Below are 23092 nucleotides of genomic sequence, written 5' to 3'. Positions count from 1 at the left end.
ATGATATTTTAAATTTTGTTAGAAAACCACAGAATTATAGACTTCAATATTTGAAAAGGACCTTAGAAATCATCTGGTCTTGATCTCTTACTCTATAAAGGAGTTATTTTTATAATATATCTGCTGAATTACAACTTTAACACCAGCTGTGAATTATTAAAAGGTCTAAATTTTTGTATGTCATAAAGTACACATTAAAAAAAAGTACCATTTTAACCTTTTTTTTTTTGCTGCGCTGCGGGGCACGTGGGATCTTAGTTCCTCGACCAGGAATTGAACCCATGCCCCCTGCATTGGAAGCTCGGCCACCAGGGAAGTCCCTTAACCATTTTTAAGTGTATAGTTTTCTGGCATAAGTACACTCACACTGTTGTGCAACAATCAACACCATCCATCTCCAGACTTTTCCATCCTCCCCTCTACCCATTAACTCTATGCCCATTAAACAATTGCCCATTCCCTTCTCCCTCCAGCCCCTGGCAAGCACCATTCTACTTTGTGTCTCTATCAATTTGACTACTCTAGATACCTCATATATATAATTGGAATCATCCAATATTTGTCCTAAGAGTTCTAATTATTTTTTTTTAAAACAGAGAATGTATTGGTCAAATAAATTTTATGGTAAGACATTCAAAGCATATATAATAATTCTGTACACATTTTTTAAACTTTGACATAAAATACAGCCTCTGATGTACACATCCACATACAAAATGCATTGAGTCTGCCCTTAGTAAAATAAATTCAGATATTTTAAAGATGGTTAATATTTGAAAACTCACCTGTATAGAACTCCACATTGAAAATACTTATTATTACTATTACCACTGACAGCAGCAGAAGGTAAAAGATTATATAGGAACTATACAGATCACTGAAAGAATCTAAAACACAAGAGAGATGAATTAGTAAGTTCATTCAGTTATATAGTCATGTTTAGTATACTGCAATAGAAAAGGGGCTTGAACCACAACTATAATTTGAATTTTAAAACTTATCTTTTATTTAAAAATTTACTCCTACACTGCTGATGGGTCCTATAGGACATCAACTCAAGAACTACATACAGCACGAGTTATTTGGACCAAGTTCCAGGTCCTTAAAAATTATACTAGAATTTCTTTTAGATGACCCAGATGTTAACATCAGACAAAACAATACCATATGCAAACATTTTATCACGTGAAACAGAGAAGTACCACATTTAGTAATATACCAACAAAGTTTCTTTTTAAAATGTAAATAATATTTTTCAGATCTCTTCTTAATTAATGCAATTAGTCCCTACAGCTAGAAAAAAGTAACATTTCTAGAAATAGCATAATCCATAAGTCATCCAAATGAGCCGAATTAAAAAAAAATCATGATGTCCCTATGAAATACTAATACATTCACATTTTAGAGTAGTCCAACAATCAATATTCCATTTACAAAATGTGGTAAAGTTTAAAATACGTACATATTATGCCTAAAAACATGAACAAGAGATATAAAAATGAGGACATATGTTTGCTGAATAGACTAAGACTTAATAATGAAACCAATTATTTTTAAAATTTTAATTCAGTGACCAAAATTATGGAAAAAAATTTATTCAGTATCCACAATTAAACTCCTCAAGCATTACACTGAGCTAAAAGAGTGAAAGAACTGATTCATGTGACTGGAAATAAGGAAGGAAGGACTACAGTTTCTCTGTAAAGACTTTGTGAAGCAAAAGTTGAAGAATACAAGTAATATTTGATGAGAAAAATGGCATAAATCAAATCCAATCTGAAGAGGAAGTGATACTAGGATACCCTTGGGCCATGAAGTGGCAGAAAGTGTTTATCTCAAGTGCCAATACTGAACAATTGGTAATGGCTCTAGATTACAATATTGAAATATTCTGAGGTTGCAACTAGACAGCCCAGTTCATGAGTGATGCAGACGCAGCAAGGTGGTTACAGAAATACTTGCCATTCTTGTGCTGGATTATGGCTTAATTTCATTTGACCTGTGAGACTCACCCAAGAAGTGATTGATATGTTTCAACAAAAAACTTAAAATGACTTTAATTCTTTAGCAGCAATATCTCTCCAAAGGTCACAAGGTAAAGCTTTTAACTTTGAAAATTGGCATTTCTTCAGAAAAATTAAATTAACAACATACCTCCCACTTTTCAAAGCAAAAGAAATTTATTGTTACTGTTCCTGAGAGGGAGGGAAAAAAAGAATTTCAAGAGTATTTGTGCTTCTAGGACTTAGGCAAGACTTTAAAGACTTCAAAACCTACTCTGGGAACATTTCTCTCTTTTTATTTTTTTAATTCTAGTGTGGCAGAGTGGAAAAACATAGGTTTGAAGTCAGAGACCAATATTCAAATCCTAGTTCAGTTATTCACTAGCTGTGTCTCTGCACAGACTTATAACCTGAGTCTCAGTTCCCTCATTTAAGTAGGGATACTATGTCATTATTACACAAGGTTGTAGGAAGGATAAGAAGTATTATACATAAGGTACTTAGCCTGGTGCCTGGCACACAGTAGGCAGCAATAATTGGTAGCTATTATCAACATAAAATAGTTTAGTTTAATGAATTTATTAATTTTATCTACAAGGATTTGGAGAAACATTAGCCTGCTCCAATCTTTTCCTCCTCATTAATCTTTCAGTTTAACTCTATTTTCCTTAGTCTTTCCTCCTTTTCTCTCTTTTCATCTTTTTTATCAACCACAATATAGAAATTTTTAAAAATATATTTCATGTATCAGATTCCAGGGTATCATTCTTTTTTTTTAATTAATTAATTTATTTTTGGCTGCACTGGGTCTTCACTGCTGCCCATGAGCTTTCTCTAGTTGCGGCGCACAGGGGCTACTCTTTCATCGCGGTGTGCGGGCTTCTCATTGCGGTGGCTTCTCTTTGTTGCAGACCACAGGCTCTAGGCACACGGCTCAGTAGTTGTGGCACATGGGTAGCTGCCCCGTGGCATGTGGGATCTTCCTGCACCAGGGATCGAACCTGTGTTCCCTGCACTGGCAGGCAGATTCTTAACCACTTCACCACCAGGGAAGTCCCAAAGTATTCTTAATTTAAGACAGACTTTTTAAAAAGCTATGTCATATTTTCTACCTATAATTTTTAAATATATAAAAGGAATAGTTCACTTCCTTAAAAAGACAACCTCAATAAAGCTGCCAAATAGAAGAGACAAATAAACAAAATTAGGTTTTTATTTATGTGGTCTTCTAATGATCTTTCTGTTCATGTGATAATACTACACAGTCTCTGATGTATCTACTAATCTTATTATATAGTGAAAAGGCCTATGTTAGGAAGGGAATGCCTTAAGAATACCTCAAAGTGAATGTTTTGTCATTGTCAATACAGCAATTAAAATAAATTATTTAAAACATAATGCGATTTTTATGTTGAGAAGTGGGTCCTGTAAATTTGTTTTCCCCAAACTGAGTATCACTTACCAGACAGCCACTGTATAGGATGAAATAAATCAATGCTGCTGAAGATGACAAATACTGTGGTACAGATGGGCAGAAGCAGCACTGACCAGACAATACTTGTAACTATCCTCCAGCCCAAAACCTATAATTAAACAAACAAAAATCCCTCAATCATGAAGTCAGTTAAACTATTTCAGTTATTTCAGTTATGCAAATCCTATCTTTTCATACAGGATGTTGATCACTAATATTTACACCCAGATTACAGTCCATGCGGCTATAGATAAATTCTAATGGTTACTACTATTAGTAACACTACACACCACTCCAGAAACTTGTAATAACAGTGAACTGATGCTTGTTTTAGTCCAGAGTCAGATGTCACATTAAATATCACACTTTGGGGGGTGAGGGAGGTTTCAATTAGTTTACAACTGTACTTTACAGCAACTTAAATACTTGTCTCTCTAGGTTTGATATGTCAATATCTGAAAGTATATTCATTTTCCAGGAACCAACAGTAATGTTGTAATTGTGTTTATTAGACATGAGCTCCTTACTGGGCAACTACTGCATTGTATTCATGTCTGACTCACCAGTGCCTACCACATGAGGCACAAGATTTACTGCTTGAATACAAGAAGAGATACTGAGGCATTTTAAGCACCCAAGTGACGATCAGATTTATATTTTGGAAGGTAAAACACCCTTGTGTCTGTAAGATGGCTATAATGAAGATGGATCAGAGGGGACAAGACACAGACAGGAGACAAACAGGAGGCAGTCCAGCCCAATTGCCCAAGCCAAAGATTACAGTCAGTGTCTGAAGGAAGGCAGTGGCAAAGAGAAAGTTAAAAAAAAAAAAAAAACTGCAGCCACGTTTCTGACATACAATCTACAGGACATCGATGACTGATAATACAGGTGGTAAAGAACAGGTAAGACTCAGTAACTTGGGATACAAAGTAGATGGCAGTGCCGCTGGGGTAAAAGCACTGTCCTAAAAGGGATCTTACTCCTATATCTCTGTGCCCTCCACAGAATGGAGGCAGAACTGTTGATTGGACTTCAACAAGGAAGTACCTCCTCTTCTCGGGCCCACAGTGCACACATTCCTCTAATTTGACAAGATACCTGTCCTGCTCACCTAGTCCCCAAGACCAGCCTCTGCTAAGGTCATACCACATTCTTTCCGATTCCGGATATTCCTTCCTGCTTCTTATCCCAAGTAATCAACAACTTATTAATTGTGCACCTAGCAGAGTTGCATACAACTCTTCCCCATTCTCTGCCAACTCCCATGCAGGACATCCTTCCCACCATGACCAGATTCCACTCAGGACCCCTCTCTCACGCCGTAACATGTTTGCACTCAGGACGCCCCGCACACACACAACTTGTAACCAACTTTCCCTAGCACGCCCGTCCCCTCTGTAACCAGCTTGCACTCAGGACACCCCCCACAACCCTGAAATAAGTCGCTCGGGCCGCCCCCTCCCCACGCGCTCCCCACACTACACTCGAGCCAGCCCCGCCCCCGTCCAGCGCGCACGCGCGACCAGCGCCTGCACGCCCAGCCCGACCCCAGCAGCTGCCGAGCGCCTGCCACAGCGCGCGCAGCACTCACGCGCCACAGGATGTCCCGCGGTCCGCCGGCGGACGGCAGACTCGCAGCAGTGGCCATGGTGATGGCGGCCCCTACTCTGAAAGGTGCAGGATACAGTGAGCCCACCCGCCACCGCAGTTCAAAGGGAGGAAGGCCCCCCGAGGGCCCCACTGGGGCTGTCTCAGACGCTGCCTGGGCGAAGCCTGGCCCAGGCCCCAACCCATCCCTTCGAGGTTCCGTCTGGACCCGCCCAACGGGCCAGAACCGCCTCGCAGACACGTCCCCCAAAGGGGGCTGGGACTCCAGAGCCCGCCCTCTGGAGTCCAAAACGTCTCTCCGAAGCAGGGTCCGGCGGGGCGCCAGAAACTGGGGGCGGCGCTCCATGCTGGGAACTGTAGTCTCTACGGCCCTCTGAGTAAGGAGGAGCGTTGTATTCTGGGACTGGGAGTTTCAAAGTACAGCATGCTGGGAGTCGAAGTCTTCCCCGCGGTCCTTTGTGCCATGCTGGGAATCGTAGTCTTTTATAAAGCAGCTTCTAGTCACAGTGCTGATTATCAGAATTCTATAATTAGAAAGACCTGGCAAAATGATTTGCCTTCATTTCTAACGATCTTACTTTATCGACCTCCTGAAAGTGAAATCAAAGGATGTTGTGGCCCTCTCCACAAAGGTACTAATTTTACTGAAATGAAAAACTCTCTTGCCCTAGAGGTGCATTTGGTTTCCTAAGATCTGGTTTCTAGCTCCAGCTCTGCCACTTGCTAAGTGGAATATCTTGACCCTCCCTGAGCCTCCGTTTCTTCATCTATAAAATAAGGATAAAAATAAAGATGGCATCGGATGATGTTGTAAAGATGTACTAAAATGCTATACAAATATTGTCATTAATTTCCTGCCAGTGAGAAAAAAGGCTTTTCACCAGCCTAAGTCCCACTTAATGAATCCTTCTCTGATTGCATTAGGCCTCAGTGAGATCCCCAGAGGCATATTGCTAACACATTTTAACACCCAGTTACATACCACAGACAATATTCAGTACTCTAGAAAGACAGATTCAGTGATTTACTGACTCTGAAGAAACTCATAGTCTGGTGAGAGTAATTGAGATCACACATATTGCTCTGCAATGTTTGCTAAAAGTGGTTTCTTGAGTTGTTTTAAGGTTGTATATCATATTCACTTCCAAAAACATGATAATATCAATCAAGTCTGAAGTATTGCAGGACAAACTGGAAATAGAAAGGTAGAGCAAGTCTCTGCCATGAAGAAACCTTCTATTTGGTGGTGGAGAGAGATTATAAAGAATCATTCTAGGGACTTCCCTGGTGGCGCAGTGGTTGAGAATCCGCCTGCCAATGCAAGAGACACGGGTTTGAGCCCTGGTCCAGGAAGATCCCACATGCTGCTGAGCAACAAAGCCTGTGCACCACAACTATGGCTCCTGTGCTCCAGAACCCGTGAGCCACAACTACTGAACCCATAAGCCACAACTACTGAAGCCCACGTGCCTAGAGCCCGTGCTCGGCAACAAGAGAAGCCACCACAATGAGAAACCCGCACACTGCAATGAAGAATAGACCCTTCTCACCACAATTAGAGAAAGCCCACGTGCAGCAGCAAAGACCCAATGCAGCCAAAAGTTTAAAAATAATAATAATAAATTAATTAAAAATAAAATAAAATAAAATAATGAAAAAAAGAAGAATCATTCTAAATGAGTGTCCTCAGGTTACTTGCAATCATATCCCTTTGTTTAGTTCCTTTGGTAAAGACTAGTAGTTGTCTACACCAGTGTCTATTCTCCACTTCTTTCTTAGTAGTAGACCACCCCCCCTCCCACTTTTAACTGGGCATGTGGCTACATTTCTTAGATTCTCTTGCAGCTAAGTGGAGCCAGGTGGCTGAGTTCAGGCCAGTAAAATATAATCAAAGTATTGCATGGTAGCTTCCCAGAAACCTCCCCTTAAAAGAGAGCTAGCTCGTGGTCTTTGCCCCTTTCTTAATCCCTTCCTCCATCCAGCTGCATGGAACTTGGATGTGTTGCCTGCCATATTGAACCACAGTAAGAGGGTCACACTCTTGGCAAATTAGGTACTGAGCTAAAAGGAGACTTGATTACTTGGAGCAATCATACTATTTTGGGCTACCTGCCTTTATCTTCTGACTTAATTTATACAAGAGAGACAATTATTTATTGTTTAACCGACTTCTATTTTTACAGCACTTACTACAATCTGAAATCATATTGTGTAACTCCTTAGTTATTATCTTTCTTCCCACTAGTCTACAAGCTTCATGAGGGCAGGGACTTTGTCTATCTTGTTAATCATTGTTTCCAAAATACCCATAACATTAGTAGGTAGTCAATAAACGTTTGTTAAATGAACAAAATAATGAATGGAAACAAGTAAGTGCATCAGATAGTGTCTCATTCAGGAAAACAAACTTTGTTATTTAAATCAAATGGGGGATTTAATTCAAAGAATTGATAACAAAAGTATTGGAAGGGCTAAAAGAACATGGGGAGAAAGAACAGGGTTGTAGTAGCAAAAGGAAGAAAGGAATTATTACCCAAATATCACATTTCTGTTGAGCAGGAACTAAGGAGCTAGTACCCTAGAGCTGTTGAAACCACCACAAGTGCCCACAACATCTGCAGTTGCTCTCCAAGCTTTGGTTTCTTCATCAATAATAAAAAGATGTTGCAAGATGCTGTATTAAATTAGATTTTGTTTGTAAATTGTCTGTCACACAGTAGATTTTCAATATATGATAAATATAATTAGTAAGAAGATTAACAGGCTTTGGAGTCAGATAAACATGTGTGTGAATACCTGCTCTGCCACTTAGTAGCTATTTGATCTTGGGAAAGTCACTTCATCTTTCTTGGCTTATATGAAAAGAAGATTTAAAAGCATCCCTATGGACACCAAAAGCATACTAGAAAGACACATGCACTAAATAGATGAAACTATAACCTAATCCTCCAAAATGGAATAAAATTAATTAAGAAAATGATACAAAAGATGAAAGAACAACACTAATTAGTACTAGAAAAACTCAGGATTATGATATAGAACACCAGGAAGAAATAGATATATAGGAATAGAAATATAGGAAATATATAGCAATAGAATATCTATATAACAAACATATGAAAGGGTGCTCAACATCACTAATCATCAGAGAAATGCAACTCAAAACTACAATGAGGTATCACCTCACACCGGTCAGAATGGCCATCATCAAAAAATCTACAAACAATAAATGCTGGAGAGGGTGTGGAGAAAAGGGAACCCTCTTGCACTGTTGGTGGGAATGTAAATTGATACAGCCACTATGGAGAACAGTATGGAGGTTCCTTAAAAAACGAAAAATAGAACTACCATATGACCCAGCAATCCCACTACTGGGCATATACCCTGAGAAAACCATAATTCAAAAAGAGTCATGTACCACAATGTTCATTCCAGCTCTATTTATAATAGCCAGGACATGGAAGCAACCTAAGTGTCCATCGACAGATGAATGGATAAAGAAGATGTGGCACATATATACAGTGGAATATTACTCAGCCATAAAAAGAAAGGAAATTGAGTTATTTGTAGTGAGGTGGATGGACCTAGAACTGTCATACAGAGTGAAGTAAGTCAGAAGGAGAAAAACAAATACCGTATGCTAACACATATATATGGAATCTAAAAAAAAAAAAAAAGGTTCTGAAGAACGTAGGGGCAGGACAGGAATAAAGATGCAGTTGTAGAGAATGGACCTGAGGACACAGGGAGGGGGAAGGGTAAGCTGGGATGAAGTGAGAGAGTGTCATGGACATATATACACTACCAAATGTAAAATAGATAGCTAGTGGGAAGCAGCCGCATAGCACAGGGAGATCAGCTCAGTGCTTTGTGACCACCTAGAGGGGTGGGATAGGGAGGGTGGGAGGGAGACACAAGAGGGAGGAGATATGGGGATATATGTATATGTATAACTGATTCACTTCGTTATAAAACAGAAACTAACACACCATTGTAAAGCAATTATACTCCAATAAAGATGTTAAAAAAAAGAAATAAAGAAAATAGAAACAGACCCATAATAGAGACAATAAGCAAAACCAATTTTATGGAAGAGATAGATGAAAGAAAAAGCAAATACACATTACCAAAATCACGTATGAAAAAATGAATACCTTACGAGTCTAGTCTTACTGAAAATAAAATATTATGAATAGCTGTAAAAAAGAAAGAGTATCTATATAAATAGATATATAGGAATATAAGAATAGAAATATAGGAAAAATCACTATAGAAATGAAGGTTGAACTAGGAGGAACTCAAGAGCAAAGAAACAGAAGATTAATGCCATAAAAAAGGGAAGAACATTTTTCAAACAAAAATGAAAAAAGAAACAAAAAGGATTTTTAAAAAGCAATAAATAAAGAAGATAGGCAAAGATGATCTAACATATGAATAATGGGAGTCCCTGAAGACTCTGGGCTCTCATTTTTAACCACCACTCTCTCCCAATGAGGTAAGGAATATGGGAATTACTTTTTGCTCAAATTTTCCTAATATTTTTAAATGAGCCATCATTTTCCTAAAGTTTTCATTTCGAAACCTTCACACTGTATAGTCCTGGGCATCTTATAGCCTGTTAATGTTAGGGGGTGGTTGTTGCACATGACCCCTCTTTTTCCCCATCTGTAACCCTTTTAGTGTTAAATTCAGCCCTTTGAAGAAAGAAGGCTGCTGACTCTTGATAAAATGTGATTAGCTGTTTCCAAAGGCAAAATAAAAGACACTTATTTTAAAAGACAGCTCTTTGGACATCCAAAGTCTCTTGTGCAACAATATTTTGATGAATCAAGCAAAAAATAAATTCAAAACACATTGATGACATTTCCTAAGGGGGCATGGAAAACACATATTCCCCAGGATAAACATAAGTCATTACTATTTTTCCTTTACCAAACTGAAGCCTTGGGGAAGAATTTGAAAGGTTTAGCAAATTGAAAATGAGGCTCAAACTCCTCCTCCTTCCTTTGATACCCACTCTCTGGAGCCAGGCTTCACCTCTTGATGGCTGTTTGGTGGATTATATTTCAAAGGAAAGTGCAATGAAGAGAGAGGGAGAACCTTGAGGGAAAATCCACACAGTACAAACAAAGTATATAATCCAGGCTTCAGAAATGACTTTTTCTTCCTTTTAAACTGGCCTGGGTTGTTTGCAAAGTCTGATTTAACCTTCTGCCAGTGACACAGAGACAGTAAAATGAAATCCATGGGTTAAGGTGAGGCTACTTGGTGCCTCACCTCCAAGTATATGAGGAAGAGGCAGGATCAAAGGCAGGTAAAGGTTTTAGAGTCAGGCAGATGCAGATTTGAATCCTAGCTCCCTGCTAATAGCAGGTTAGTGTGAGCAAGTAACAACCTCTTAGTGCACAAGTGTCCTCAACTGTAAAAAGGGGGGATACTAGTGTACACTGTCCTTTCTTTCTATCTACCTATCTAAATGGAGCCCCATTACCCACCTTCAGATAATGTGATGGTCATTAATACTGTTCACCAAGCATTTCAGGTCTCTTGTTTTCTAGGCATATAATAGGATTGCACTTCATGGCCTTCTTTAAAGTTAGGTATGGCCATGTGACACTTCTGGCCAATGAATTGTGAGCAGAAGTGACACGTGTCACTTACAGGTGGAAGATTTAATTGCCACTGAGAGACCCTCCAGAGCTCTCTTTTCCTCTGGCACAGTGACCAACAATATATGAGATGGTGCTCATTCCAACAACCCAAGGGCCTGAGTGACTACGAAGAACAGAGTTTCCCTGCCAATCTGTGATGAACTTGTTACATGAGCAAGAAATGAAACTTTTTGTTTTAAACTGCTGAAATTTTGGAGTTAGTACTGTAGAATAATCTAACCTATCCCAAATGATACAAATAGTGAGTAGATAAATACAGTTACCTGATGAGGGCTTGAAAACTCCTTGAAAAACTTGGTTTATCTTTTAGGTATTACCTTATTAATTCACCCCACCAGCATTTACTCAGCAATGAGTATAGGTTGAGTGTAGGCCACACACTGTGCTGGGCCCTGGGGGTGTACATCAGAGCAGAGTCGCTGCTGTCAGGACCTTCCTATCTTTAGACACTCATTCTCCTAAACCATACTCTCAACTAATACATCTGGTAGAACTGATTATCAGTTTTTCGTTTATAAGTTGTTCTTGGAAAAAGGATGAGGACAGGTCTAAGACACTAAAACTGATCTTTTACAGACCCCTCACCTCCTCACCAACACATCTTGTTTTCTCTTTCATGTCTCTACTTAAGCTGGACTCTATGTCTTTGAATGCCATGTCTTCCATGAAGCATGGAATCTCTCCTTCTGAAAAATCCTGTAATTCCACCATTCAGTGGATACGTGCTGCCCTGAGTAGCACAGTAGAGAAAGAGCAAACTTCATAGCCGGACAATCCTACTTTCAAGTCCTAGCTTTGCACCTCCCTTGCTGAAAAGGCTATAGATCTAGCTTTGGTTGAACCCTTATTATATACTGGGTACTGAAAATCATATTATATAAATTTAATTCTCACACTTGCCCTTCAAGATCAATTATATATATTATGTGTGTGTGTGTGTGTGTGTGTGTGTGTGTGTGTGTATATATACACATATAAATAAGATGTGCTCCCAGGCACTTAAGTCTACATACATATATATAGACTTTTACAGAGGAAGCCAAGCAGACAGAGGTAAAGTGAAGCAGGGATTCACACCCACATCTATGTGAAAATTTCTACTCTTTTTTTTGCCGTACGCGGGCCTCTCACTGTTGTGGCCTCTCCCGTTGCAGAGCACAGGCTCCGGACACGCAGGCTCAGCGGCCATGGCTCACGGCCCCAGCCGCTCCGTGGCACGTGGGGTCCTCCCGGACCGGGACACGGACCTGCGTCCCCTGCACTGCCTACAATGCAACTTGGGGTCAGTTGGCATTCTCTTTTCCCATCTCTCACTTCAGTGTCACCATTCTCCTAAATTTATACAAGAAAGGCATAACACGAACCTGCGTCCCCTGCATCGGCAGGCGGACTCTCAACCACTGCGCCACCAGGGAAGCCCTCAACTCTTTTATATAAATAATTTTTCACTCTGTGGTCTGTTTATTTGCTTGCTCACTCCTTTTTTGGTTTTAATATTTACAAAAGTTTGTACTTTTGTTCTAATCATTTCCTCTGTGTTACATCTTTAATCCCCTCTATTTGGGGAAGGCAACTATTGTCTATTTTTTCCTCTTATGAACAATATTGACATTATCTAGTAACTTCTTCCTCCTCCCCTTCTTCTCCAGCCCCGGGTTGGAAGAAATATTTTGGTTAATAACTATAAGGCAATCAGCAAGCTTTGTCTGCCTCTTATAAATGTTCTCCCCATTCTCTTTCTATTTTGTTAGTTATACTGTATATTTATTTTAAGGACACATAACCATTAAAAACTATATTCTTTCCCTTATAACCATCACTTATTTTTAGTTATACAAGTAAATATATTTAGTGCTCACCACCTGTTATGTCAATGTCTCACTGGTCTGGTTGTCTGAGGTATGTTCCCTAGAAGATGCCTCAGAAAGGTCTCATGAGAATAGTCCCTGTGTTCTTCCATGTTGATAACATTTTGTCTGTGGCCTTCACACCTGAAAGTCGGTCGGTTTGGTTTCCTTTCTTTAGGTATCTTAGATATATTGTTACACTATAGTCGCCTAACATAAAGCGCTGTTGTCAAGTCTGATCACGGTCTGATTTTCTTTCCCTTATAATTGAATTTGTCTTTTAGCCTGGATGCCCCAAATATTTTTTCTTTAAAATCCATTAATTTTACTAGACTATGTCTCAGTATTGATCTTCTGGGTTGATTTCCCCAGGCACAAGGTATGCCCTTTCTATATGCAATCTCGAGTCTTTTTAATTTTTTTTTCAGGGAAGTTTCTTTTATATAGATTTTTTAATATATTATTTCTCCTTCATTGCCCCATTATTCTTTTCTCCTTCAGGGACTTGTGTAATACAGTTTTAGATATTTTTGCCTATCTTCTATATTTGTCATTTTCTCTTGAATTCTCAGATTTCTCTTTAATCATTCTGGAATTTAAATTTTTTCCTTCTTTTCACTTTTTATTCCCTTAAGGCATTATCTGTTGTGCAAAAACCATGTTACTCTTATATTCCTTCTAGTTCAGTCTTCACTTGTAAGATGAGTTTTCCCTTTTCTTTCCAATTCTTTCCTAAGTTTGATCACCTAATTTTTGCTTTCTAATTCTGACTTGTACTTTTCTTTCATATCTTGTAATATTTCCTTAATTGACTTTAGCTCATTTTGAAATACTGTTACAGTTTTTACCTAGTTTTGTGGGCATATCTTTCTGGAATGCTTTATTTCATTAAGGATATTTTTCTGCTCCTTGTTCTCATTTTTCTTATAATAACTTCATTATGAGATTTCACTCCAGTCCTTTCTGTTGCTCATTTTTAGATGAAATTAGTTTTCCTGCACATTTAGTGGGGAGGAGTGTTAGGATAGCTTTGCTAAATTCAAGGCTCTACAGCTTCCTCGTCTATGTTTCCATGAAGTGGTCAGAAGAAGTATGGCTTCATACTTTCCGAGATCTTCTGGCTCTGTTCCCCTCCCCAACTCTCATTTGGACTTCCCCTTCCTTTGTCCAAAATATCCCTGGCCTGCCCTGTTTGTAGTATATTCCCTGCGGCTTTCCAAAGTGTCCTGCAAAGACACTTTGTCTGGTTTTGAGGGTTCACAGGACCCGGGCTGCTCCAGCTTCTTCAGTCCTTACTTTGGACCCCTTGCCCTCATCAGCTGCAAACAGGATTGTACAACCCCCTGCCCCCCGCAGTTCCAGCTGCTGTTCTCCTATTGGCCCACTGTACTTTCCAGGGAGTACCTATTTTGGGGTTCTCTTATTTTCAGATTTCTCAGACACTCTTTGCTTCCCCCTGCTTCTTTCCACAAAAATGCTGATACCATGCAAGTCTTCGAGCCACCAGTGGCTTCCACCTACATGAATTTTGGGGTTTGTGGTGCTGTCTTGTCTCCCAGTTTTGTTATAGATGTCCATAGGTTTTTGGTTTTGCTATCCCAATTGCTCTGTGGCTTTTTTGTTGTTGTTGCTTGTTTTTTTTTTTTTAATGGGGGAATTCAGGGAGATTAAAAAATGCCACTGCTATCTTCCCAGAATGCTTTTCTCTCAATTCTTTATATAATGCCAACCAGTGAAATCAAACAGACAATGGACAAACCACCATCCACTAACTTTTCTGAAAGTAGGGGATTCCAAGATGTAATAGTTATCTATCTAAAACCCATTCTGGGGACTTCCCTGGTGCCACAGTGGTTAAGAATCCACCTCCCAATGCAGGGGACACAGGTTTGATCCCTGGTCAGGGAACGAGATCCCACATGCATGGGAGTTTGCATTCCACAACTAAGGAGCCCGCCAGCTGCAACTAAGGAGCACATGTGCCGCAACTAAGGAGCCGGTGAGCTGCAAACTAAGGAGCCCGCGAGCCACAACTAAAGGAGCCAGTGAGCCACAACAAAGGAGCCCACCTGCCACAATAAAGACCCAGCACAACCAAAATAAATAAATTAAAAAATAAAAATAAATAAAGCCCATTCTTGTTTCACTCAGGGTGGCAGTGTGCCCAGATAAAAAGCATTTCCCAGGGCTTCCCTGGTGGCGCAGTGGTTGAGAGTCCGCCTGCCGGTGCAGGGGACGTGGATTTGTGCCCCGGTCCAGGAGGATCCCACATGCCGCGGAGCAGCTGCGTCCGTGAGCCATGGCCGCTGAGCCTGTGCGTCCGGAGCCTGTGCTCTGCAACGGGAGAGGCCACAACGGTGAGAGGCCCGCATACCGAAAAAAAAAAAAAAAAAAGCATTTCCCAGCCTCCCTTGCAGCTAGGGATGACTATGTGATCCAGTTCTGACCAATAAGATATAAGCATAAGCTATCAGTGAGGCATTGGAGAAAGCTCACCAAAAGGCACATCAACTCAGCTGGCCAACCAACCCCTTTTGCCCTTTCCCTTCTTTCTTCCTGCCAAAAGCTGGGCTGAGCTGCAGAGCGCTGAGCTGCTAGGCATCTGTGTAGAGTAGTAAAAATGAAACTAACGGTCAAGGATTTAATCATCTACTGTGACAGTATAAGCAAGAGACTAAACAGGAGAAAGTGCTGGCTCCCCTAATGTTCCATTTTTCTCCCTGGAACAGTGCCAGGCAAGAGTCAGGTGGATTAGTACAGATGCCGCGATTGTCTCACTGCTGAAGGATCCCTGAACAAAAGGCTCCTGCCTTTTTGCAGACCAGGGAGGCAGGGAGAAGGGAGGAGGGAAGGTCTAGGAGTGAAAAAGTACTGCATACTGAGTCAGAGTGGAGGAAACATTTCAAGGCCCCACGCTCGCCCCCTTCTCCCCCTCCCCCCGCCGACAGCCAGTAAGTTGGTCTCTGCAGAGACACCTAAGAGAGGCCACGGCTAAGCTCCCCCTTCTCCGCATAAGGAGCCTGGGCTAAGACTGGGGTGATGGTAGGATGGGGCCAGAGCCCTTGACTGCAAATCCCCTCAGAGAGTGCAGTGCACAGGCCATGTACCTTCCCGGGAGGCCTGTGGGCAAAGCTCTGTAACTGCCTATGGTTGGGTCTGAAATATGACACAGGTTTTTTGGTTTAGAGGCGGACTCCTCACTGCCTACACTTTGCTGGAGAAGGAAGCAGGAATCTTGGGATCAGATGATGACAAATTCATGCTAAAGACTTCAAAAGAAAAATAGAAAGATAGAAGGCAGAGTCCCTGATGGCCTCACGGAGCAGCCATGTTTACCTGGGACTATCTCAGAGTTCTATTTACATGAGAAAAATAAAACTACTAATTTGTTTAAGCCACTGCTTTTCTGGGTTCTTTTACAGCTGAATGCAATTCTTAAGAGCTACATGGGCTTCCTAAGGGCAGTGGCTTCCAAAAGGGTGATGCTGGTTCGTTCATGAAGTTTTCACTGGTACTTGGTAGGTGAGAAAGAATGAATGTAGTCGGTTTTTCATAAACTAAATTTATTCAAACTTTTAGTACTGAGATTATGCCCTTCCAGATTATTTGACATTATAATGTCCTCTCTTTCACGAGATGATGGTGGTAATTTATGATGCTGGTTGTGTCTAAAATCTTTACTTAAAAATTAAGTTCTGGGACTTCCCTGGTGGCACAGAGCTTAAGAATCCGCCTGCCAATGTAGGGGACACGGGTTCGAGCCCTGGTCTGGGAAGATCCCACATGCCACGGAGCAACTAAGCCCGTGCGCCACAACTACTGAGCCTGTGCTCTACAGCCCGTGAGCCACAACTACTGAGCCCACTTGCCTAGAGCCCATGCTCCGCAACAAGAGAAGCCACCATAATGAGAAGCCCGCGCACCACAATGAAGAATAGCCCCTGCTTGCCGCAAATAGAGAAAGCCCGTGTGCAGCAACAGAAACACAACACAGCCAAAAATAAATAATAAACAAATTAATTAATTAAAAAAATTAAATTCTGACCACTGTATCATAGAATCTCTAAACATAATTTTGGAAAAATGTACAAGTCATGTCAAACTTAAAAATACTTATTAGTAACTAATTTCCACCTCAAAATCAGATATTTATATGTGCCTGGAAAAAACCCTGTTTTTCTTTACTTGAACACTTACAACATTTCTGAGACCAGATATGTGGGTTTTTTCACCCTAAACAATTTTGACACTAACTGCCTGGAGTTAGTGCACACCCACAGGTTAAGGGGTCTTAATGCTAATTGCAAGCAGTGGGTCCGCAGGTTACCCATGACTTCTGTCTGACTTGGCTTACAAATTGGAGGTTCCCACGACCCCACCCCCTTGGGTTTGATAATTTGCTCACAGAACCCAGGAAAATAGTTAACTTACTACTGCTGGTTAATTACAAAAGACATTTTAAAGGATACAAATGAACAGCCAAATGAAGAGATACATAGGGTGAGGTCTAGGAGGGTCCCAAGTGCAGGAGCTTGTGTCCATCTGGAGCTGGGGGTGTACCATCCTCCCAGCACATGGATGTATTCACCAAACCAGAAACCCTCAAAACCCCATTCTTTTGGGATTTTTATGGAGAATTCATCACATAGGCATGACTGACTAGTAACTCCATTCCAGTCCCTCTCCTCTCTCTGGAGAATAGGGGGTGGGGATGAAAGTTCCAAGCTTCTAATCATGGCTTGGTCTTTCGGGCGACCAGCCCCATCCAGAAGCCCCCAAGAGTCTCCTAATTAGAACCAAAAATGCTCCACTATCCAGGAAATTCCAAGGGATTTAGGAGCTCTGTCGGTCATTTCTATCACTCAGGGTCTTAAGGGCTCTCTGTCAGGAAGTGGGGTCAAAGACCAAATATTAGAACAAAAGATTCTCCTAGCACCCCTATTGACAAGGGCTTTGTGTCAGGAACTGAACTGGGGCAGTAACCTTATATATTGAGTTTTATATATATATATAATTTCACAATATGCTTCTATTCTTCAATAGGAGAAAAATCCTGTCACTTTTGGTAAGAGATAAGAATGGGAGGTTGCAGATGGTTTGTATAGGGGAATGCACAGATGCACATGTATAAGAATCACTGCCTTGGGCAGCAGGAGTTAAGTATTAAAGAAAGAGCGAGCCAGGGCACCAGTTCAGATGGTGACTAGAAAGTATGAATACCAAGTTCTTTGAAGAGTCCTTGAAGACAAAAGAAATATTTAGCTGGAGAGGACTCAGGGGGCGCAGAACAGTTGCTTTCAAACATCAGAAGTTAACAAAGGGAAAGAAGTTCAGACTTTGATCTGAGAGCCCAGGGTTGGAGCTCGGACCAATCAGTGAAAACCGCAGAGGCACTTCTAACAGCAGGGAGCGTTTCAGGAGGAATGGCTGCCTTGGTGAGGCTGAGGCTGGTGATCCCTTAGCAGGGATCACTGGACTGTCAGATCCACGGGAACAGGGACCTTGTCTGTTTTGTTCGCTGCCCCAGTACCTAGAAAGGTGATCAGCACATAGTAGGTGCACAATATATACTTGTTGAATAAGGTAATGGGGGTGACAGTCAGCATTCAATGGGAAGTTTGCCATGGTGACCTTAAGCTCACTGTAGCCTGAATTTGTGTGCCACTTCCCTTATCTGCATGATCATCCTTTTAAGTCCAAATGTGTCTTTGTAGTTGTCTCAGAAATACACAGGGAACTCCTGTCCTGAAGAGGACAACAGAAACAGTGGGAAATCAGCAATCCTGACCTGGAAGAAGCTAAGCCTCCCAGATGGTGTATGTATATATTTTTTATTTATTTATTTTTTGCGGTATGCAGGCCTCTCACTGTTGTGGTCTCTCCCGTTGCGGAGCACAGGCTCCGGACACGCAGGCTCAGTGGCCATGGCTCACGGGCCCAGATGCTCTGGGCATGTGGGATCCTCCCAGACCGGGGCACAAACCCGTGTCCCCTGCATCGGCAGGCGGACTCTCAACCACTGCGCCACCAGGGAAGCCCCAGATGGTGTATATTTTGAACACAAAGTATAAACAAGTATCTTTGAGGTGTCACTGGTTTCTCCCTTTCATGGTCTCTAGCCAGGAAGTCACACCACCTTGAAGAGGCACTCGAAGGGCACTAAAAGAATTTTCTAAAATCTGTATGTCAAAATAGGTTATAGGTAAGCATGTCCTTTAAACACACTGTTCCATGCTTAGAGGAAGAAAAATTCGGATGTCCATTTTAACCCCCGCACTCCAACAGCTAGCACATTAAATCAGACTCCCAGCAACCTCTGGCAGGCTGAAGATAAAACATCAAGGAAGAACCTGAGGTCAAAGTCACGAAGTGCAGACACAGACATTATTATTATTATTTTGTATTTATTTTGCAACCATTAGGTTCAGTTGCCCAGAGTCAGGTCACCAAAGACAAAGTTTCAGCCTCCCAATGAATCCCAACCAAAGTCCATGCTGTTTGGCCACTTTAGGATGGCAAGGGGAGCAGAGGCTCACCTAGGTAATCTGTACACGATCCAGAGAAAAGACACCCAAGTTAGGATGGATCCATTTCAGGGATTAAGGGTGTACCTAACGTGAAGCACACCACGTGACCACGAGAGGCAAACGCAGGGCACTCGAGCAGCCTCACCCATCCCCTCGTATTTCTCTCCAAACCAGTGCACAGTCACAATGACAAGTGACAGTGAGAAAGAAGAGCTGAATGACACGTCTCAACTCAACAACATTTAATTTTTGTTTGTTAAATAGGCGATTAGGCTTCAGTGTGGCACCCCCCAGATGTTGGGGGTTGGGGCCATTCCATCCGTTTTCCTGCGCTTTGGTCGTTCTGCTTTCCTGCAGTGGATGCCATGTCCGAAAGAACCATACTCCAAAACCCACTGAAGAGAACTGAAAAACAAAAAGAGTAACTTTCAAGATCAAGATGCCCCTGTACAGAAAGGATTTAGAGATATAACTTCAACACCAGAGCAGTCTGCCTCCACCAGCTCCCTAAACCTAGAGGGCTGATTTACAGGCTCCACGGAAGACTTCCTGCTGGAGAGGAAATGACATTTTTAAAAGTTTTCCTCTATTTCTTTGGAAACCCAATGACTTTCTCTGATACACATCCCAAAGCTACCTTCAGCCATCCTCCTTTCTCTCTTCTTTGTGACTGATCTGTGTTTGGTGCTAGAGGAGGAAAGATGAAAGTAAATATCTTTTTACATAAAAAGATTTGGAAAGTGAGAGCTGTTTGTGGTTGCTGAAACATATGGTTATACAGGGGACAATGGCAGGATATGAGGCAGGACAAACAGATTAGGGATGGATCATAGCAATCCAGGGAGTCTGGGTTTTCTTTAGACAACAGGAGGCCAAAAAAAAGTTTGTAAGTAGAGGAGTGACGCAGTCAAAGGCACAATCAGATTTATAGATTTTCAAAGACCCCTATGGCTACATATAGGATGGATCAGAAGGAGGAGAAAAGAGACAGAGAAACCCATCAAGCTCTTACCATAGTCTAAATGTGAGATGATCAGGTCCTAAACGCTGGGTATGGTACTGATAGGACAGATTTGAGAAATATTTCAGAGGTAGCATAGACAAGTCTTGCTGACAGGTAAGATGTGGAAGATAAGAGGGAGGAATCTACACTGATGCTGAGGTTTCTAGCTTGGGTGACCAGGTAGATTTCTTAATTTATCCAACAAATATTGATGGAGGACTCACATGCCAGGCACCAGGTACGATGAATAAGGCAAACATGGTTCTAACTCTCAAGAAACTTACAGTCCAGCAAGGGAAACTACAGAGTAAACAAATACATAAAACATTACTTATGTAATTACGACTATAAGGTACCATGAGAGGGTATGATAAAGAATCTAACCTAGTCTGAAATCAGGGGCGGTGTGGATGGTAGTGCCATTCACTGAGACAGGAAAATGAAAGAGCATCTGGTTGTTGGGGGGATGAGTTTAGTTTTGAACATAATGAATTTGAGGCATCTGTTGGTACACCTAGTTGAGGATTTGCACGAGACGGGAACTTGGAAAAAGAGGCTAGAGATATGGTGAAATCCAGGGGAGATTAAGGAATGTGGCAGAGAGGGGTTCCTAACGCATGGCCTTCCCCCTAAGAGAATAAGTCAGACCTCCCTGGCGACCTCATCGGGGGAAATATCACAACCAGTGTCAGCATTTAAGCATACCATGAAGGTGAGGCTGAGGTAGGGGAGATCTGCCTAAATCCACTGGCTCTAGAAAAGGGAAAAGTTGCCAACAAAATAGCTGTGAAAAGTGGTTGGAGAAGGGTGGATGCTGTAATTTGCTGGAGTGAAAGAACCTAAAGACCTGATTGGCCTTCTGGTAAACATCGGCTCCGGTTTCTGAAATGCTAAGTAAAGGTAGGGACAAACCAGCCCACAGGGCAGGCACTAAAGCTTTATTTTCATAAATATGGAAAGATTTGGCCCACAATGTCACCATCAGCCAGGGCTCCCTCGCCACTTCCAGGCCTAAGACCTGGGTAAGGCCTCCCTGGCCACTTCTGGCTCCCCACCACAGTGGCCCCCTGTGGCATGCCCTACTCCCTTCCTGGCCCCATCCCTGCAACCAAGCCTGGACAGTATTACCATTGCCTGATCTGGGGTGTTCCAACCAGAAGTTCCCAAAGTCATGATTCTCTTTTTAACTCAGCAAGGTCTGCTAGTCTGTGTGATGCAGGAGATATAAAGTTGGGCTGTAAAATCTGGGAAGGTAAGAACCTATCTCCATTGTTCACCAGTAGCCCAGCACCTAGCACAGAGTAGGTCCTCAATGAATGAACAAGAGTTTCCAAATAGCTTGGCAAATGATCCCAGGAAAGTTTTGAGTGCCACATGGTATGTATATAACCCTTGCTTGTTCAAAATCAAGCTTTCCCCAAATGCCTGCTGAGTGCTGGGGCTATATTGGTAAATAAATCTCTGACCTCAAGGACCCTCAGTCTATGAAGTTATGGTTAATAAGAAAATGGCCACAATAGAGAAACATACAAAGAACTGTAGCAGAGCCCAGAGAAATAAGTAATATTACCTGGAGAAGTAAAGCAAAACTCCACCAAGGACAGAGTATCTGAAGTAGGCCCTGAAGAATAAATAGGAAGTTTCCAAGCAGACAAGGGAGGGAAAAGCATATTCCAGAACTTAAAAAAAAAAAAATCTTGAAAGATTTTATTTATTATTATTTATTTATTTTTTATGCTGCGCCTCGCGGCTTGCGGGATCTTAGTTCCCCGACTAGGGATTGAACCTGGGCCATGGCAGTGAAAGTGCAAAGTCCTAACTACTGGACCACTAGGGAATTCCCTTCAAAGATTTTAAAGTAACATTTCCAGTAGTTAGAGGTAGTTTGGTACTTTTACTGCTAGATCCCTGTAAGTGCACAGTGGGATAAAACAAGTAAGTACTTATGTGATAGCCCAATTCTATCATTGATGGTGTCAGTGAGAAATGAGATCCTCAGTACAGGAGAAAGGAGATATGAATATAAGATACGAGCAGTAAATTTAGTACTGTACTAAACAGGAATTGGAAGTATCAGTATGAACTCACAACATATGTTCTATCAAGCAAACAACAATCATATTTCCTAGCTCTGAACATTGAAAAGGCCTGAAAACAATGACTAAGCCAGTTGCAGTGAGCACCGCTAGCATCCAAATTGTGACCTGGAAAATACTATTTCCCTGAATGGAACCAGGACTCCTTAGAGAAATGGCTCAGTCTGGGTGTGGGACAGGAAAAGTTCAAAATGAGCCAAGAACATTTGGTTATAACAGGTAACAAGGCAGTTACCAGAGACTCCTAGGGTCGTGCCGAGAGGACCCAGGGGCCAACCTGAAGAGGCTCCCGGTGGCCAAATACAGGAAAATTTGAGCATCAATAAGCATAGTATTTGCAATGGACTGAAACTAATTGGTCATTGCTGCAGATCCTAGTGAGCCAACTACTATTTTGAAAGCAGGTAAATAAAGAGAAAAAAATCATTTATCTTGCTTTTCTAATATAAACTGTATCACCGGAACCACGCAGATGAAGGGAAATTTTTAGTAAAGAAGTATTCTAGTAAATAAATAAAGAAGGAAAGATAGAACTAAAATATCACCATTTTGAAACCCCTACTGAATTAATGGGTCTAGGCATTGCTTATTAATGGCTACCAATATCAAAAAGACAGAGAGATAATTAGACATTATGAGTTTATGGATGGAAGGGTTTTACGGCACATATCAAGTAATCTTGCCAAAAAAAAAAATCAATCTGAATCTGACCAAACCTTTAGATACAAACAGCAATTCACAGAAAACAGAGGACAGAGCTATATGTTAAATGATACCATGGAGAAACAATCAGCAAAATCCAGACAGTGAAAAACTATAGGATAAATGATTTTTCAACAAATAAGTGGCAAAGGGAAAG

General features: G+C 41.3%; 2 protein-coding genes across 4 annotated transcripts in view; both read right to left on the bottom strand.

Annotated features, from left to right (window-relative positions):
• Positions 1–5363, bottom strand: part of NDC1 (NDC1 transmembrane nucleoporin) — a 51347-nt gene extending 45984 nt beyond the window's left edge. The window contains exons 1-3 of one of the 3 annotated variants that reach the window (XM_007471164.1): positions 5072–5363; positions 3466–3586; positions 786–887 (exon numbers count right to left, since the gene is read on the bottom strand). In XM_007471164.1, the coding sequence (XP_007471226.1) occupies positions 786–887; positions 3466–3586; positions 5072–5128 (280 nt within the window). In that variant the 5' untranslated portion in view covers positions 5129–5363. The remainder of the gene's footprint in view (positions 1–785; positions 888–3465; positions 3587–5071) is intronic. The other 2 variants (XM_007471165.1, XM_007471166.1) reach the window with 2 other exon arrangements.
• A 16344-nt stretch (positions 5364–21707) lies between these two features.
• The window catches only part of YIPF1 (Yip1 domain family member 1), a 33478-nt gene continuing 32093 nt past the window's right edge, over positions 21708–23092 (bottom strand). Inside the window, exon 11 of the mRNA XM_007471162.1 lies at positions 21708–21758. The gene's annotated coding sequence lies outside the window, so the exon portion shown is untranslated. The remainder of the gene's footprint in view (positions 21759–23092) is intronic.

The sequence above is a fragment of the Lipotes vexillifer genome, unplaced genomic scaffold, assembly GCF_000442215.2.
Source record: "Lipotes vexillifer unplaced genomic scaffold, Lipotes_vexillifer_v1.1 scaffold1003, whole genome shotgun sequence".
Taxonomy (NCBI): Eukaryota; Metazoa; Chordata; class Mammalia; order Artiodactyla; family Lipotidae; genus Lipotes; species Lipotes vexillifer.
This window is presented reverse-complemented; position numbering and strand designations above follow the sequence as displayed.